This window comes from Lampetra fluviatilis, chromosome 16, assembly GCF_964198595.1.
Source record: "Lampetra fluviatilis chromosome 16, kcLamFluv1.1, whole genome shotgun sequence".
Classification (NCBI taxonomy): domain Eukaryota; kingdom Metazoa; phylum Chordata; class Hyperoartia; order Petromyzontiformes; family Petromyzontidae; genus Lampetra; species Lampetra fluviatilis.
In genome coordinates, this window is record NC_136290.1 from 6,048,124 (window position 1) to 6,066,845 (window position 18,722).

Consider the following 18,722-nt stretch of genomic DNA (forward strand, 5'->3'; position numbering starts at 1 on the left):
AGCTTTGTCAGTACTGTAGAATTTATTTACTTTCCAATAAAACGGAGACCACCATTTTGCCCAACAGAGGGATGAACTCTATTTTTTCCTAGTGGATGGGACTAATGTTCTGAAAAATGATGGACCGAATGTTACAAACTTGGTGAGAATATTTTAATAATTGTATTTGTAATAGCCACAGAGAGTATGACTGTGCATAAGGTCGTTCCTGGTTGATGGCCAAAAGTCTAGGCACCCGTGTGGAACATGAAATGTCAACAGTCCCAGAAATCGTTGTTATTGTCAGAAGACAATCTTCCATGACTGGATTATCAACTGTATTGACATTCCACTCCGTTTCTGAAGAAGCCTGGTTCACTTTTTTTTTACGAAACAGCCGAAACATGTCATCATTACGATGGAGAGAGACATTGGGTCGTTTTTGTCAGATATTGGCCTAAAAAATGGGACATTCGCCAATATATGATTCATTGCCATCATCTTAACAAGACTTGTACACGCATAAACTCTATGCATAGCTCCTTTACGGTGAGACATGATGGATCACATTTTCCAGTTGTGTTTTCTAAAACAATTGTTTAAAATATAAATGCCCCAACAAGATAATAATACAAAAATAAACATGTTAAAAGAACAACAACAAAAACCCCTCTTTATAATAATGTACGGTACTATTATCTAGGACCTACAAAATCTCCGAACATCCGTCCCTCCCCCGCCCCCCACTCTAGACAGAAGAGGAGGGGTAGAAATACAGCGTGCTTCAAAAACATGTTAACACTTTTTTTATACGACTATCGTTTTAATGGAAAAAGAACGGATAATACACTGTAACGTGATAACAAATGTATTTTAAAAGCTTCAAAAAGTCACAGAGCCTCCAGGTGTTCGCCATCATTGTCAACGCGTGCCTGGGATCTTCTCCAGGTGGTCTCCAGAGCCCGGAGGAGGCACATTTCTTGTGGCATTGTTGCAAATTTTCAGAAGTGTTAACAGTTTTTTTGAAGCACCCTGCATTTCCCTGAGCTCTGCCCTGGGAATGCTCCAACGAAATTTAAAGCCTCGCGTGTTGAGCGGTCATGCAACGGGTATCATGGTGCACTACGAACCCGGCGACCCGAGTTCGATTCCCGTTCACGGCCAACACCGGTGACGGTGATCTGAATCAGTCCAGGGTCCTCCCTCTAAGTCGACTCAGCCTCAAATGAGTAGCTGGTGCGGTGTGTAGTAAACATCGCCACTGGGGAGACAACGGCGGTCGGGCGTGGTGCCTGCCACCCACCACCTCGTGTGCCGTGCCGGCCTTCACATAGGTGCCCGCTAACAGCACTTGCCCCAACAGTCTGTTCAGGCTACAGGGGGGCTCTTTGGCTTTGTGAGTATTCACGGGGAGCGGTGGCGCAGTGGTTGCGCATCGCCCTGCAAAACCGGGCTACCCGAGTTCTATTCACCACCCACGACCAACATCAGTAGCGAATATCTGAACCGGTTCTGGGTCCTCCCTCGGCCGACTTACACACAGATGTCAACCCATACGGTTTAGCCCGTATTCTTGTACCACTGGGAAATTAAGTTTTCAGGTTCAGGAGGCGTACAGCCGTTTTAATAAATGTTGTCTATTTGTTTGTGTTTCTCCCTTGCCATGGGACTTTGCAGGATGAAGATCTGAATTGTTCTGTAATAAAGCGAGTGGTGATTGTAGTAGTGGTGATTGTCTATTTCTTTGTGTTTCTCCCTCGCCATGGGACTTTGCAGGATTAATTTTTGAGATGTATAAGGGGGCACGGGGTGACCAATAAGGTCTGAAATGGTCTGTAATAATGTAGGGGCACTGACCAGGTATGGACTCATCCTTAAAAGAGTACCAGCACCGGGAAGACAAAGGCGGCCGTGCGTGGTGTTGGCCACCCCCATCCCCACCCTCCTTCGCTGATGCGTGATGCTGATCTTAAAGCAGCAGCTGCAATCGGCTCCGTCCGAACTGCACTTGCCCCCAAACAGCGCTGCGGTGGGCTACACGGGGGACCTTTGGCTTTGCGTGGCGGCCACTGGAGGCACCCCCCCCTACCCCCCCTATCCCTCGCCCCCCCCCAACCCTCGCCCCCCCCCATCCCTCGCCCCCCCCCCACATCCCTAGCCCCCCCAAACCCCCCCATCCCTCGCCCCCCCCATCCCCCCCCCTCCATCCCCCCTCATCCCCCCCCTCCATCCCCCCCCAACCCCCCCTATCCCTCGCCCCCCCCAACCCTCGCCCCCCCATCTCTCGCCCCCCCCCCCACATCCCTAGCCCCCCCCCAACCCCCCCATCCCTCGCACCCCCCAACCCCCCCCCCCATCCCTCGCCCCCCACATCCCTAGCCCCCCCCATCCCCCTCCCCCCCTCCATCCCCCTCCCCCCCTCCCCCCCTCCATCCCCCCCCCGATCCTCCCCCTCCATCCCCCCCCATCCCTCGCCCCATCCTTCGCCCCCCCACCCCCATCCCTCGCCATGTCCGCTCCGCTCCCCTCTCAGCCTCCTCCACCGCTCGCCGCCGCCGCCTCCGCCTCGTCCTCTCCTTTCTCCTCCTCCTCCTCGCCGGCTGGGCGATGAGCCCCGCGACGAGGAGAGAGAGAGACGACGACGACGACGAGGAGGACGAAGAGGACGAGGAGGAGGAGAGAGACGAGGAGGAGGAGGAGCGAGAGAGCCCACGGGGAGCTCATGGCGAGACTCGCAGACTACTTTGTCGTTGTGGAATACGACGAGGCCGGCAGCAAAGGTGACGCCGATACAGCACACACACAGCACACAGACAGCACACACACACAGCACATACACACAGCACACACAGCATACACAGCACACACACAGCACACACACACCACATACAGCACACACAGCACACATCCACACACCACAGACAGCACATACAGTGCACACACAGCACACACACTGCACACACACACTGCACACAGACAGCACACACACACCACACACAGCACATACACCACATACAGCACACACACAGCACACACACAGCACACAGACAGCACACACACCACACACACACAGCACACAGACAGCACACACACACAGAGCACACAGACAGCACACACACACACAGCACAGACTACAGCACACACACACACCACATACAGCACACATTCACACACCACAGACAGCACATACAGTGACACACACAGCACACACACACAGCACACACACACACACTACAGACAGCACACACACAGCACACATACACCACATACACACACCACAGACAGCACACACAGCACAGCGACCGACACACCACACACACAATGACACAGACACCGGCACACATCCACACACACATCCACACACACACCGACACACACACACCGACACAGAGACACCGACACACAGACACTGACACACAGACACACCACATACAGCACACACACACCACAGCACAGCGACCGACACCCCACACACACAATGACACAGACACCGAAACACAGCACAGACACCGACACACACAACACACAACAACACACATCCACACCCACACATACCGACACCCCACACACAACACACACAGATACACAACACACACGCATTACAAGCTCATACATGTCGTGTACACACACATGCTACCCCACATGTAATGCTTTATTGAGGCGTTCACCGGTACAGTAACACGTGTTTGATGGATACGAGATTGGGAGAAAGGGTGAAACACACTCACACACACAGATACATCCATCATACATGAGAACATCATACATGTAAACATCATACATGCGTACATATAATACACAGTATTATATGAACCCATAGGTATTTGGCATGCACACTGTTATCACGTGTGATGATGATGATGCAGCATTACAGACGAGGCCGGAAGCAGTGGTGACACAAAGTGACAGGTCACACACAACATGCATGTGCACACACATGTGCACACACGTGCATCATGTCACCCCATACGAGAGTTTTCGGGTCCACAAGGCGTACACAGCCACTTCAATACGGGCAAAACAATTATATTTGTGCGTCTCTACCTTGCGATGGCACTTTGCAGGATGAACCTTGAGATGTATAAGGGGCACGGGGTGTCCGATGAGGTGTTAATTGATCTGTGATAAGGTATGGCACTGATAAGGGGTTGACAGGTATGGTGCACAGACATCAACTTAAATACAAGATGCGATACATGATGAACACGCGTAACACGTGTGTAGCCATAGCACGATGTTGCAAACGTGGTGTCACACACACATGCATATCCCTCGCTGGAATACGTACATGAATGCATTGCTGTAATATACATTCATTGTGTATTGCATTGTGTGTGTGTATAAACACACACAATATAAACACACACACACGTGTATACATGCGAGAACATACACACTGGTGTGTATAGTCAACACGTACAATAATGCATAACATTTACTATAATGCACATGCATACTGCAACATGACACTATGTATACTAAGCAATTTAACACGTAGGCTTTAACGACTAATGTTTTATGTCATAGAGGTTTTCTTGGGTTAGATCGCGTAAATATAAATGTGTCGTTAAACCCGCCACCACCCGACACAGCCTATGTCACAGGTAATGACATGCACACAATGGAATGCACACAATGGACTTTAACACACAGTGGCCGGCTCGTATCTGACGCATTTGTTGTGCAAATGTCGTTGCGTGTACGAATTTTGTCTTTGTGGGACACTGGCTGGGCCATGTATGGATTTTACTGCATTATTATTTACGTGTGCGTGTGCATATTGGCCGCCTGTTGCCTTAATTACATGCCATCAGGTTCATATCAGGGTTGTGATTGTGATGGTGAATGTTCTATATTCATACTGCATTTGTATTTAACGACAGGTAAAAATAATGATCTGAATTTCTAATATCCTCTTTCTCGCATTTTTTCCCATTCATGTGGGTTATGCCAGGGTTGTCATTATGATGGCGAATGTTCCATAATTACACAGCATTTGCATTTAACTACAGGTAGAAAATTCCGAAAAATTGTAAAATCCTCTTGCTTGCATTTTTCCCCCACTCACGTGGTAAGGTCTGCCATCCTGGCCCCCCTCTCTGTCCACTCCTGTCCAGGGCTATCATCTCAACATCCACTCCACCGTCTTTCATGTCCTGTTTCACCACTTGGAAAGCGCCTCTCACTTCGGCCTACCTCTCCATCTCCACCCTGGTGCTCCCATGTGCATCACCTTTACCGTCAGCTGTGGTTCCTCTCTCCTTACGACAGATCCCCCTGTCCATCTGAGTCTACGTTGCTCTCGGCTGGTCTGAGATGGCTACCGCTAACCCGATCCGATATGTCCTAGCCATCTGAGTTGACATTATTTTTTTTACTCTTCTGAGACGAATGCCACTCTTTGCCTTCTTCCTCCTGGAATTTGTAGTTTTGAGAAGTACTGTGGACAGTATATACGGTATTAAGAAGGAAGTCTTCCATGCCCTTTATCTTCACGAGGTTAATCATATTGCTTTCATGCACAGGGACTTATTACCCACCCTGTTTAATGTACAAACACACATCGTCTATTTTTGTACGTTTATCGACTATTCCCTTGCCATAAGAATGTCGAATCTCCACCACTGGCCCAGAACCACCAATGTAGTTGAGCTCTGCCCAACACTATTTTTATCCTCGCCATGATATTCAGTATGCCTTCTTTAACCGGACCAGAGTCCATTGAGGATCATTACCTTTCCATAAGGGAGACCTGGATGAGGTCCCACAATCGTTCGCATGGACACTTACATAATGCAGTGTGGTTGCATGTGGCTTTTATTACGAATTTCTTGTGAACTCTCCAGACGAGCCCCTAAAGATACGCGTGAAATGCACTCGCAGTGACCGTGTGGAGCTGGCCTCTAATGTTTACCTTGCTCCGACAAACCTTATTATTCTGAGGCCCCCAAAGCCTGATGGACACAATGTTATTTCCTTCAAACCACTTAATAAACACTCTTATCTATTTTTAGTATCAGAATTCGCTGAGGCGGCAAAAAACAAACTTTACTGTATGCGAGTGGTTGCCAACTTTTCTTTTTGCCTTTACGTGTTCACGCGTTAGCGGTTGGAGTCGTGGTTGTTACAGCGGTGAGCTCACTGCAAAAAGCGAAGCCAAAGGCATTAAGAGCTTTGATTCCATGCCATCAGTGGCCACTGGTATCTAAAGCATCGGTGGAAAATGGCATCTAAATTGATAGTGATCCTCTCCGAGGTTAAAAAAAACAAGTAGCCGCACAAGATCAGCGAATGCACCGTGTAAACATGAGCACTGGGGGAGACAAAGGTGGGTTAAAAGTGGTTCTGACCACACCACCACCACCCATCCACCCACGTGCGTGCGTGCGGTGCCAGCCTTAAAGGTTGCTCTCTTACAACGTTTGCCCCAACAGTGTGTGCCACTACACAGGGCGAGCTTTGTCTTGGTGTCTGCGGCAGTGTTACTGCCCTTCGAAAAAAACTGCCCACTTACAAGCTGTGGGCAGTGTATTAATGTCTCTTGTATTTGTTCAGCGGTGACTTGTCAGCTGTTGAACTCCAGCGTGAATGTGTTTGCGATTGCTGCCTTGTGCGTGTCAAGTGTCTGTGAGACAGGGAATGTTGAACCCGCTTCGGGGCGGGCATTGATGAGCGACGGACCCTTCCGGCAGGAGCTCTGGGAAATCATTTGGTTTGAATTGTGATGCCATTGTTTGAGGTTAACTGCCGTGTCCTGTTCCGTGCCTAGCGGAGTGTGTGGATGTACAGTGTATTCGTACAAAAGAGAAATTCTAAAGGGGCTTTCCGGCGTGAGTTGTCTCACTCCACGGAAGGTGAATTACTTGGTTTCGCTGATGGTGGGAATCATATTTGTAAGTGCTTAGCAGGAGAATGCAATTTTGAACTTTGGTTGATCCAAATTGGATCATGTAGATTGTGAAATTTGTTAGGTTATAAGCGTCGACAATATTTGTGGCAAATTTCTACTTCCTAGCCCCTGTAGAACAGAACATCATTAGAATTTGCATCAATCTGTCCTTACCGCATATATATTAGATGTGTTTGCCCACAGACACATGCATGCACACAACACACACTTACAAAAATATGCACGGCCATGTACCACACGCATACAGAAATATAGGCACAATCAACACATAAGACAAGGACACATACCAGACAGACTCCCACATATACTGCATACACACAACACATTAACATGCCCACGCTCCAAATACCTACATATATGCCGTCACACATATCCAAGATACAAGTGAATGCACACATACACAGTGATGGAAATTCCATGTTCAAATGGTGGGAACATTTCGATTTAAAGCTTTCGTGACTGCAGGGATTCATCTTCTTGGTTCTTTTGGTAAAGTCACGTAGAAGGGATATAATAAAATAATAGAAATAAAACATAATAAAATACAATTCTCACGACGTTTCGGCCACAACGCAAGCAGCCGTCCTCAGGTGAAGAACAGGTCTGTCGGAAAGACAGCGTCTTGTGGCCGAAACGTCATGAGAATTGTATTTTATTACGTTTTATTTCTATTATTTTATTATTTCCCTTCTACGTGACTTTACCGAAAGAACCAAGAAGATGGTGGGGACAGGCTATTCGTCTCACAACCACTGATGATTTTGCACAAAGTGGTAATCATTTTATTTACCACAGAAGAGCCCATGTTGAATAGCAATATAAAGTACAGCAGGGACCCGTACCTATTTTAGTATCCCACGACGAATTATGATTATTGATGGGACCGATTATGATGGGATCTCATGACTTGGAGCACTACTTATTTTCTCACTGAACCAAACTCTGGCCAAGTTTTTATAATTAAAGTAATTCGCTGTTTCAGTGAATAGTAGGTTGTCATTGCTGTACAATAATAGGCATATATTTGACTTTCAGAAATATATAAAAATCTACATCCTTTTTGCTGGCAGGCCTCCAATATCAAGTTGTATGTTTTGTGGCTTATTGTTGATTCTTATCGAGTTCAAAACCAACTCAAGTTGTGTTCAGCAATTAACCAATAGAAAATATGATTCGTTTAAGACACCGTACTCATTCATTATTGTATGCAAACACTCAGTCTGTAATGTTCTCTTCGGTGTACTGTATAGAGTAATTCATGTGGTGTGATGTGTAAATGCATAACTGTGGCACAATTGTTAGCATGCTGCACAATGAACCCCACCAACCTGAGTTCGATTCCTGGCCACGGCTAACATCAGTGACAAGTGATAATCTAAACCGGTCTTGAGCCCCCTCCCTCACCAAACTGCACTGACCAACATGGAGTATGGACAAACAGCCCAGACTGACATGATGTGTGCAGTGGGAGGGGGGGGGGTGAGCTTAATCCAACAGTGGATTGGCATTTGTCTGAAAAATGACAGAAGCAAAACAAAAATTACGTGTAAAAGTACGTCTCCAACACACAATGCTAAATATGATACACTCCATTTAATTAATATCAAAGCACTGTATACATACACACTGCGATGGAAATTCATACACGACACATTGTACGTGTATGCTTAGTGTTAACAATTAAACTTGCACATTTGAAATTAGGCATGTGATGTTTCACCCCCCATACAGCGATTCCATTAACTCTGCTGATTCATTACAAGGAACTATTTTAGTCTTGATATTACCGTCTCGTTTGCACAATTTCCCTCGTTTTGTTCACTCCGTTAGTCTAATTGTAACATTTGCGTGCCTTTGCGCATAGTTTGCACGAATCGTTACTATCTGATTCTGACAGGTGCCATTTGATGCGTGTGTCCATGAGCAAAAGAGGCTATTTTAATCATTGCACAAATGCATCGATGTCACATCCTCGGTAGACGCACACAGCACCGCACTACCATTTGGGAGGTAACAATTCATCGCTTCCATGTTTCGGGGAAATGTTATTGTTATTCTCAAATCAGTTCCTGCCTTTCCATTGTGATCCTCACGACATGTATAGTGGTATGAATCTATGGAATATTTACTGATATAAACACGTGAATTTATTTTCAACTCTCGACTCCCTGCCGCTGTTTAAGTCCAGGAGGCTCCAAACCTTCCTTGTTTCATCTGCCTGTAACTAACTGCCTCTTGGTCCTAACGTATATGATTCACTGCGTTGTTCAAGAATGAATTAATATTCATGTGAATTACTTATTATATTTCACACTGAGGCACCGTGGATATGGCATGCAACACATACATTACAGAAGCAAAATACATGAATACAAAGATCCCCCTTGTGTCATTTAACATAATGTTCGGGCAAGTGCTGTTGGCGAACACCTGTTAATGCCTGTAAGGCACACAAGGGGTAGAGTGGTAAGTACCACCGTTCCCTAGTGCTAATCTTTAACACGCACACGCTAACAGATACTCGTGGCAAGTCGACCTCGAGGAAGCACAGGACCAGTTTAAATGTCACACAACCACTTTTTTTCTGCGTGTTGCTGGGGAAGCAGTTGTAGTTGTGTTGATGTCGAGGTTAAAAACCCATTCAGCAGCTTCAGGCGAGGCAGAGTGAGCGGTTGTGATGACACCCTGAATTCATCTCTCAGGGCACGAGTTCGGCACGTGGGGCGATTCTCTGAGTTTTGGTGGCCACAGTCATAATTTGTGCTGGTCCTCATGCTCCACGTGTGGAGCAAGTGGCCGCATCTTATGTTGGCCATGGTCGGGAATCAAACTCGGATCGCGGGTCCGTAGCTCAGTACGCTGATCACTCTACCGCCACTCCACGCAGACAGTGCGACACAGGTGCGCATACAAGAAGTGAAAACAGAAAGTCGGAAGTGTGGGTGAAAAGGGCATGCCTCCTGCAGACAGGGGGAACAGAAGAGGAGACCGTGACCCCACCCACGATTGATTTGTGACGCTCGACAAGGGGCTGCAGCGTTCGCAGCTGAGCAATGTAGCGTCATGGCGTGTGTGCTCATGACTGTGCCGCCTATTATTGACTGATTGTCAAAGTCACATTCTCTCCGTGCTTATATGAGGATTAGGGCACCACGTATGTCTGCTTGTGGCCTAGAGCTAATGATGGAAAATCTGCATTCCTATAGCAGGGCCCAGTTTACGCAAAGTGGTACCTATTTTAGAAGCCCTTTATAGATAGTGGTGATGATGATGGGCTGAGTTGACCCTTGGTCGGCATTTTTATAGTTTATAGATCTGACCTCGGCACCACTCGTCCAGGTTTCTTATTAACCAGTGCTCACACGTGTAACATGCAACCCGTAGCAAGGGTTGGTGGATCACACAGAGATTGACCTGACCATAGGGGTATCGAGTTGCCTGTAAGAGGGCAGTTTATCAAGTAGGTGTCTGACGGACCATCTACACTGCGGGGTTAAAGATTTCTGTGTTGTTCAGTGGTTTTATCCGTGCAGTTTCATCGCTTTCAATAAATGGATAGCCGGACATTCGAAAGCAGGACCCTCATGAGAAGGAGCCATGATGCTCGGTGAGACTTTCCTGGGTGAACAAAACACGATGGTGCTTGTACAGTTCTTTTTGTCACTTCACTGCTGGATGAGCACCTCCCTATGATGTGCGGGTCGCGATGGTTATTTAACCATACTTCACAACGCTGGTCAATGCGGGTGGATGACGACGGGGAAGCATATACGCGGGAGCATAGAAGTGCAGCACAATAATGAGTTTTGCTATCTGTTGTAGCCTGGCAGCCTATAACAGCTGTTATTCACAGCGGTCGCCCATCCAAACACTATTCAGTCTCAAACCAGATTAGGTTCCGAGATGTGACGGTGCATCCAAGTTGATTTGATCACAGGCTGTTATTTGGTAATGGTGTTTAATATTGCCGTGCATTACCGGTAGCAGCATCTGTTAGCTCGGCAAGATGAGCGTTTTGGATAATATTGCCTTCTTGCCAAGAGCAGTCAAAATATTTCAGATTGACGAGAATGAATATATTGTGCTGACCTTTTACAGAACTGCCCTTACATCGAAATTCGCTTTTTCGTATTAAATATTAATAATACGCAGTAATGGATCAAGTGCATTGATCTACGCGTTACTATGTTTAGAAATACTTAAGAGTGTTTTTTTTTAAGGAATTGTAACCTTGTAACACATTCATGAATGCAATAACGTCATCGTCGTCAGCAGACCTGGCTATTCCACTGCTGGATGAAGGCCTCTCCGATGCAACAAAACATTTTTCGCCTCCACATGAGCTGAATTCATTGCTCCATCTCCGCAGTGGTCGCCCTTGCAGGCGTGTTCACTCCCTTTGGCTGCCACTCCATTGTTAATCGTGATCGCTAACCGTCATCCCTTTCAGATATGTCCTTTCCAAGCCCACTTATGTTAGTTATGGTCAAAAATGTGTTTCTAACTTACATATTTTCTCTAATCTTTGTGTCATTATCATCATTAACCGTGATCAACTGTCGCCACCTCTCGTGATCTTGCGATGCAACAATTCAAACAGCACCTGCACATGAACTGATCTCAGCACTCCATCTGCTTGACGGATGTCCTCTCAGATGTGTTCCATTCCTTGGCTGCCACTCTGCTGTTTGTCTTTACTATCTTCCATCATCCGTTCTAGGCTACGTGTCTTACCCAAGCCTTTGATGGAGTTGATAAAACTGTACAAGCAAGACAGAAGCATTGAGACCAAATGAGAGGAATATTTTATTTAATCAAATCGTGACCTAGAATTGTGACAATTCATTGATTCGCTTGGTGGAGGGAAGGGGAATAATCTTTACGTTCCTAGAGATACTGATCTCTGCGGTGGCGAGATGTTAACTCTCTTACCTGGTATGCGGGAGATTGTGGGTTCAATCCTGACCCCGACTCCTGTATTTTTTGAGTTTGGATATTCTCCCTCTGGTCGCGTGGGTTTTTCTCCAGGTCCCCCTGTTTTTCTCTCCACATTTAGGATCATGGGTATTAGAGTATTTGTCTGCTATATATTTCCACATTATAAGCCACTTCGTTCAGCTATCATTTGTGGTCAGGTGGCTTCTGAAAAAGAGCTATATAGCTCAATGGGTGGGTCTCACCCGGTAAAATAAAAATGGTTTATAGAATTTGAAATTTTCATCACAGCCTTTCGACTGCCAGCGGAGGTGAGCATCACCTAACACCAATTTGTTGTTAACGGTGATCTTTGAAAAACATTTTTGATATTCAGTGTTGGCAGGGAATCTCCGCTGCAAACATAAATCATTCACCACTCCTGTCATATGCAGTGAACCTGATACAACATTTACTTTTGTTGTACATGCCTTGTTGAAATATTTAGGTCGCACCAATCTCATTTTTCAATTACGTTCCAATTAGCCTTAAAAGGTTCTTAAAACGGCAAGCCTGTTTTGTTTGTATACATCCCCAATTTAAAATGTGGGTCATAGCATGCTGATGGGCGGTTTATTTATTTATTTATGGCTGTCACGTTGGTGGCCAAAAATAAAAAAAATGCTCGCAACTCAATAGCACTGGGCATTTGGTTTGAGTCCTAAATTAGCGAAACACAGGCGACTCTTATTTCACATGCATAATGCCGGCTGGCGTGGCACCCAATGGTGTAGAATTTTGGGCACAAGGGCCACACTGTTCTCAGCCGTTATTAAGTGAGCGAACGAGCGACCGGGTCGCTCCTTGGCGGCGTGCAATCGTAAATTGTCGGACCTCTCGCCCAAAGCCTGGCGCCGGCGATTTGGTCGGCTGAACCTCGACCGCCCGAGATCCATTGTGCGCGCAAGTTGGTCGACTTACGCCGCTTCGTGAATTCCCTCCTGCAGTGGTTGTGTGGCCTGCGTGTGTTTTACCTGGGCTCATTTTATCAAGGGCGCGCGCGCGCGCCGAGATATTTTTGCGCGCTCTGGGCTCCCGTGTTACAAGCGAGCGCTGCGTTGCCCAATAGCATTCATGCACAGTAACGATACGGGGCAACACTGATGTACGGATGGCACGCACGCGAGCTTGGAAGTTTTATAGAACGTGAGCGGTATCGCGCAAGATACCGCTCGCGTGCTTGATAACGAACGTACGTGTGTATGTTGAACTTATTTCGCACCTCTACGTTGGCAACCGCGGGAATCGAATGGCGGCAACTGAGAAACTTGCTTGCGTCTGCCCTAACTTTGGGGGATCGGATTGCATTATCACCACAAAAGTCTGAACTGGTTTTTGTTTCGTAAAGATCACAAACAGAGGTTAAGTGGTGCCAAGTGGGTGACTGGGCTGTCCGTCATACAGTGGTAGGAAGTTGTCAAAAGAGTGGGGTGCAGTGGAAAGCACACACTTGTGTTTGGTCATGGTTGTGCGATTTTGGCTGAAGTACATGGCTTGAAAAAAGTAACACAAAGCCCACACCGTTGCTTCAGTTTCGTAAACCCGTCGACGTACTATTTGTTACCTGCAATTCAACAAGAGACGAGCTGTCAAGATTGCGGAGTCGAGTAGCTCTGAAAAATGTGCTACAGTGCTTGTGTATGTGCCATAAAATACTATTTATAATATTGGTTGGTTGAGTGGTCTCGTGGTTAGAGCGCTCGCCACAAAGTCAGCTTGCACCGAGCGGAAGGCTGTATTCCTGCGAGGTCCGCCTTGTCAATTTTGCTTGAAATTAGTGGCAGTGCCATTGTCAAAATATGACATTTTAGTGTTCCAAAGCATAATATCTCATGCAATGTGTCGACCGTTGTATTTTTTCCACCTTGGGAGGAAATCTCACAGATACAAGGGCTTAACACTCTCATGCTCGTACAGAGAAAGATCAGAAACGTATATTTGCTGTACCACCATCTGTTAGCTATTATATATTACAGTAATTATCTTTGAATACTCTTTTGTTCTTTCGGTAAAGTCACGTAGGTAGAAAAATAATTGATCACGACGTTTCGATCGCAACACAAGCAATCGTCATCAGGTGGGACAACCACAGCAAGAAAAAAAACTGCTGAAGTAGGCCAACTTCGAATGTTTAGTTTTGCAAAGCGTTGTGACTGATGCAAATTGCATCTCTCAATCGCTGTGGAACCACAGACGAGCTCGAAGGCAGCCAGGCAGTGTGCCAGCATCAACAATTTCCCAAGCTCTGCAGTCCTCTATATATATTAAGACGTTTTCAGCCAGCCAATGAATCTTTATCCACGTGGGAGGAAACCAGAGCAGCTGGAGAAAAGCCACGCATACGAGAGGGCAACACTCTATCCCATACGGAACGAACAGATGATACTCGTTCGCAATTTGCTGTACCGCCTGATGAACCAGAGTATGACACCTCGATGCCCACGGGAATTGGAGTTTCGCAGCATTTGCACGATCCACCAACCCTTACTGCCTCCACAGTCCTGGATTACAGGTGTACGCCATGACCACCCAGCTAATTGGTGATTATTATTTGGTTCTTTTCGGTTAAGTCACGTCTAAAAATAAAATAATAAATTAAAATAACATATTACGACGTTTCGATTGCAACACAAGCAATCATCATCAGGCATAAAAAAAAATAGCAACAAAAATCTAACTAGAAAACTATAGACAGACATACAAGCAGACAGACATCACAATGGCACACAGAGAGAGGACACAAATCGGCACAAAGAGAGGGGTCGTTTCTGTGACGGTCCCTTAAATATAGAGAGGGGGGGGGGCGGGGACGGAGAGAGGGAGGGGGCAGAGAGAATTAGCATATCAATGAGTGTACGGCAACGTACTGCTGTTGCAAGTAAGATGACAATGTGGAACGGGCACGCAAGCTTGAAAATTAGGAGACAGGCACACGAAAATTAAATAACCTAGCAAAATATCGAAATGTGATGTAATACAACACAGAGAGTCGGTTAACACACAATTAACGCATAGCCTGGTTGATTACGTGTTTAAAAATTTGCTAAGTTAGAATTTTAAGTGTGAAAATTCCAAAGAGAGGACACAGGCAGAGAGAACAAATAGCCAGAAAGAAAAAGGATAAGCTTAAAACTTCCCCGTAGAAGTGGTTCAATCTTAATTTAGGAGCTTTCGTGACTGCAGGAATTATTATTTGGTTCTTTTCGGTTAAGTCACGTCTAAAAATAAAATAATAAATTAAAATAACATATTACGACGTTTCGATTGCAACACAAGCAATCATCATCAGGCATAAAAAAAAATAGCAACAAAAATCTAACTAGAAAACTATAGACAGACATACAAGCAGACAGACATCACAATTGCACACAGAGAGAGGACACAAATCGGCACAAAGAGCGGGGTCGTTTCTGTGACGGTCCCTTAAATATAGAGAGGGGGGGGGGGCGGGGACGGAGAGAGGGAGGGGGCAGAGAGAATTAGCATATCAATGAGTGTACGGCAACGTACTGCTGTTGCAAGTAAGATGACAATGTGGAACGGGCACGCAAGCTTGAAAATTAGGAGACAGGCACACGAAAATTAAATAACCTAGCAAAATATCGAAATGTGATGTAATACAACACAGAGAGTCGGTTAACACACAATTAACGCATAGCCTGGTTGATTACGTGTTTAAAAATTTGCTAAGTTAGAATTTTAAGTGTGAAAATTCCAAAGAGAGGACACAGGCAGAGAGAACAAATAGCCAGAAAGAAAAAGGATAAGCTTAAAACTTCCCCGTAGAAGTGGTTCAATCTTAATTTAGGAGCTTTCGTGACTGCAGGAATTACACACTTAAAATTCTAACTTAGCAAATTTTTAAACACGTAATCAACCAGGCTATGCGTTAATTGTGTGTTAACCGACTCTCTGTGTTGTATTACATCACATTTCGATATTTTGCTAGGTTATTTAATTTTCGTGTGCCTGTCTCCTAATTTTCAAGCTTGCGTGCCCGTTCCACATTGTCATCTTACTTGCAACAGCAGTACGTTGCCGTACACTCATTGATATGCTAATTCTCTCTGCCCCCTCCCTCTCTCCGTCCCCGCCCCCCCCCCCTCTCTATATTTAAGGGACCGTCACAGAAACGACCCCTCTCTTTGTGCCGATTTGTGTCCTCTCTCTGTGTGCCATTGTGATGTCTGTCTGCTTGTATGTCTGTCTATAGTTTTCTAGTTAGATTTTTGTTGCTATTTTTTTTTTAATGCCTGATGATGATTGCTTGTGTTGCAATCGAAACGTCGTAATATGTTATTTTAATTTATTATTTTATTTTTAGACGTGACTTAACCGAAAAGAACCAAATAATAATTCCTGCAGTCACGAAAGCTCCTAAATTAAGATTGAACCACTTCTACGGGGAAGTTTTAAGCTTATCCTTTTTCTTTCTGGCTATTTGTTCTCTCTGCCTGTGTCCTCTCTTTGGAATTTTAACACTTAAAATTCTAACTTAGCAAATTTTTAAACACGTAATCAACCAGGCTATGCGTTAATTGTGTGTTAACCGACTCTCTGTGTTGTATTACATCACATTTCGATAATTTGCTAGGTTATTTAATTTTCGTGTGCCTGTCTCCTAATTTTCAAGCTTGCGTGCCCGTTCCACATTGTCATCTTACTTGCAACAGCAGTACGTTGCCGTACACTCATTGATATGCTAATTCTCTCTGCCCCCTCCCTCTCTCCGTCCCCGCCCCCCCCTCTCTATATTTAAGGGACCGTCACAGAAACGACCCCTCTCTTTGTGCCGATTTGTGTCCTCTCTCTGTGTGCCATTGTGATGTCTGTCTGCTTGTATGTCTGTCTATAGTTTTCTAGTTAGATTTTTGTTGCTATTTTTTTTTATGCCTGATGATGATTGCTTGTGTTGCAATCGAAACGTCGTAATATGTTATTTTAATTTATTATTTTATTTTTAGACGTGACTTAACCGAAAAGAACCAAATAATAATTCCTGCAGTCACGAAAGCTCCTAAATTAAGATTAATTGGTGATTATTGAGTCATTGCCGATTACATAATCATTATCATCAGCCATTGGCTGCCTGCTGCTAGATGAAGGCGTCATTGTCATGCCTCGTGATCCTGCGATGCCACGATCCATCTCACTGAGACACGTTGCATTGGTTTCTCTCCATGATGGCCAACTCTCGGGTATCCTCCCTGCTTTGGCTGCTATTCTGTTACCAGTCTCACCTATCAGCCGTTATCCGTGCTCATGATGTGTCCTGCCCAAGCCCACTTGATCTTCTTTTCCCCCAAAGGTATTTGATCGAACAAACGATTCAGGTGCACACAGGGGGCATGCATGGTAATCGAAACCAGGATGGACACAATGCGAAATGCTAATTTTTTTTTACCAACGTTTTATATTTTGAATCTGTCTATGTGTTTCAATAAACTCTACATAGCTGGTGTCTACCTCGTTAACTCGGATAACCCACGAGTGGAAGGACAGGGTGCAGCCCACTTTCTTTTTAACATTCAACATGACAAATGTAACCATTTTGCGACATTTTTGTATGAAATTTTTTCTTTGCTATGTCACGTTTCCCCACCCGTCCCGTCCCATCCCCACCTTCTACGGACGGAGCGAACGATTTGCCACTTTGGGCCGCTTGGTCACGGTCGGCTGCGCACCAGCACGCTGCCGTGTACTGCTAACGAGACCTGAAACATGAACGAGGGAAGCGTTATTCTTTCCCCCCCCACCCCGACCCTCTTCAGCCCCAGGGCGAAGGGAAGGTGGTGGAAGGTGAGAGGGTGAGAGTGCTTTTGTGGCGCTGTCTTGCTCGGGTTGGTTGGGAACATGAAAACGTGCCACTCCTGAACCCTGCAGGTGCAGTGTTCAGCAGTCTCCCCCCCCCCCATCCTTCGTTCTTGCAGCCGTGGCTTTTTGTTGAGACAGTTGCTCAAGAGAGCACTTTACGCGTATATCCGCACACACACGTTCACAAAGATGAACATGTAGCCTTTAACAGACTGTTTGGGCAAATTCTGTGAGCGAGCACCTATTAAGGCCGGCACGGTGGCACACGAGGGGTGTGGGTGGCCACTTAGGGGGGGGGCCCAGGACAAGTGCAGATAATCGTCACCGACGTTGGCCGTGAGCACGAATCAAACTCAGGTCGCCGGGCTTATAGCGCAGCACGCTAATCGCCGTGCCACCGCTCCCCCTTTTTATGCACAAAAGACAAAGATCCCCCATATAGCCTGAACAGACTGTTGGGGCAAGTGCTGTTAGCAAGGCCGGAACGGCACACGAGGGGGTGAGTGGCCAGCACCACGCCCGACCGCATTTGTCTCCCTAGTGGCGATGTTTACACACCGTACCAAGTAATCATTTGAGGCTGAGTCGACCCAGGGGAGGCCCAAAACTGGTTCAGATAATCGTCACTGCTGTTGGCCGTGAGCGGGAATCGAACCCGGGTCGCCAAGTTCGTAGCGCAGCGTAGCGCTAACCACTGCACTACCGCTCCCCACACGCACGCATGCACGCACGCACACACGTGGCTGGGTGACATCGTGCACAGAGTGGGGTGACTCACGAGCAGGAGGCTGCTTTTTCCAACTCACGTCGTCAGCCTAAATTACCAACATCCTTCTGTGGTCGATAAAGTCCCCTCTGCGGGAAGTCAACGGTGGTTGTTGCCCGACGGAGAGAGTGGCCCCGCCATGGGAAGGTGGAATTTCTGCCATCGACTCGAGGGGCCACCAGTCGTGGCGAGGAGCCTCCGCCACTCCACTGCTCGTCTCGACAGACATCCAGCGCTTTGGAGGTGGATTGCGCCTCAGGACACCGATCCAGATTAGCA

At 46.3% G+C, this 18,722-nt stretch overlaps 1 protein-coding gene across 1 annotated transcript in view; it reads left to right on the forward strand.

The window, feature by feature from the left end:
- The first annotated feature begins 2,469 nt into the window (after window positions 1-2,469).
- The window catches only part of LOC144936482 (myotubularin-related protein 5-like), a 97,210-nt gene continuing 80,957 nt past the window's right edge, over window positions 2,470-18,722 (forward strand). The window contains exon 1 of the mRNA XM_078863576.1: window positions 2,470-2,759. Within this exon, the coding sequence (XP_078719702.1) occupies window positions 2,702-2,759 (58 nt within the window). The 5' untranslated portion in view covers window positions 2,470-2,701. The remainder of the gene's footprint in view (window positions 2,760-18,722) is intronic.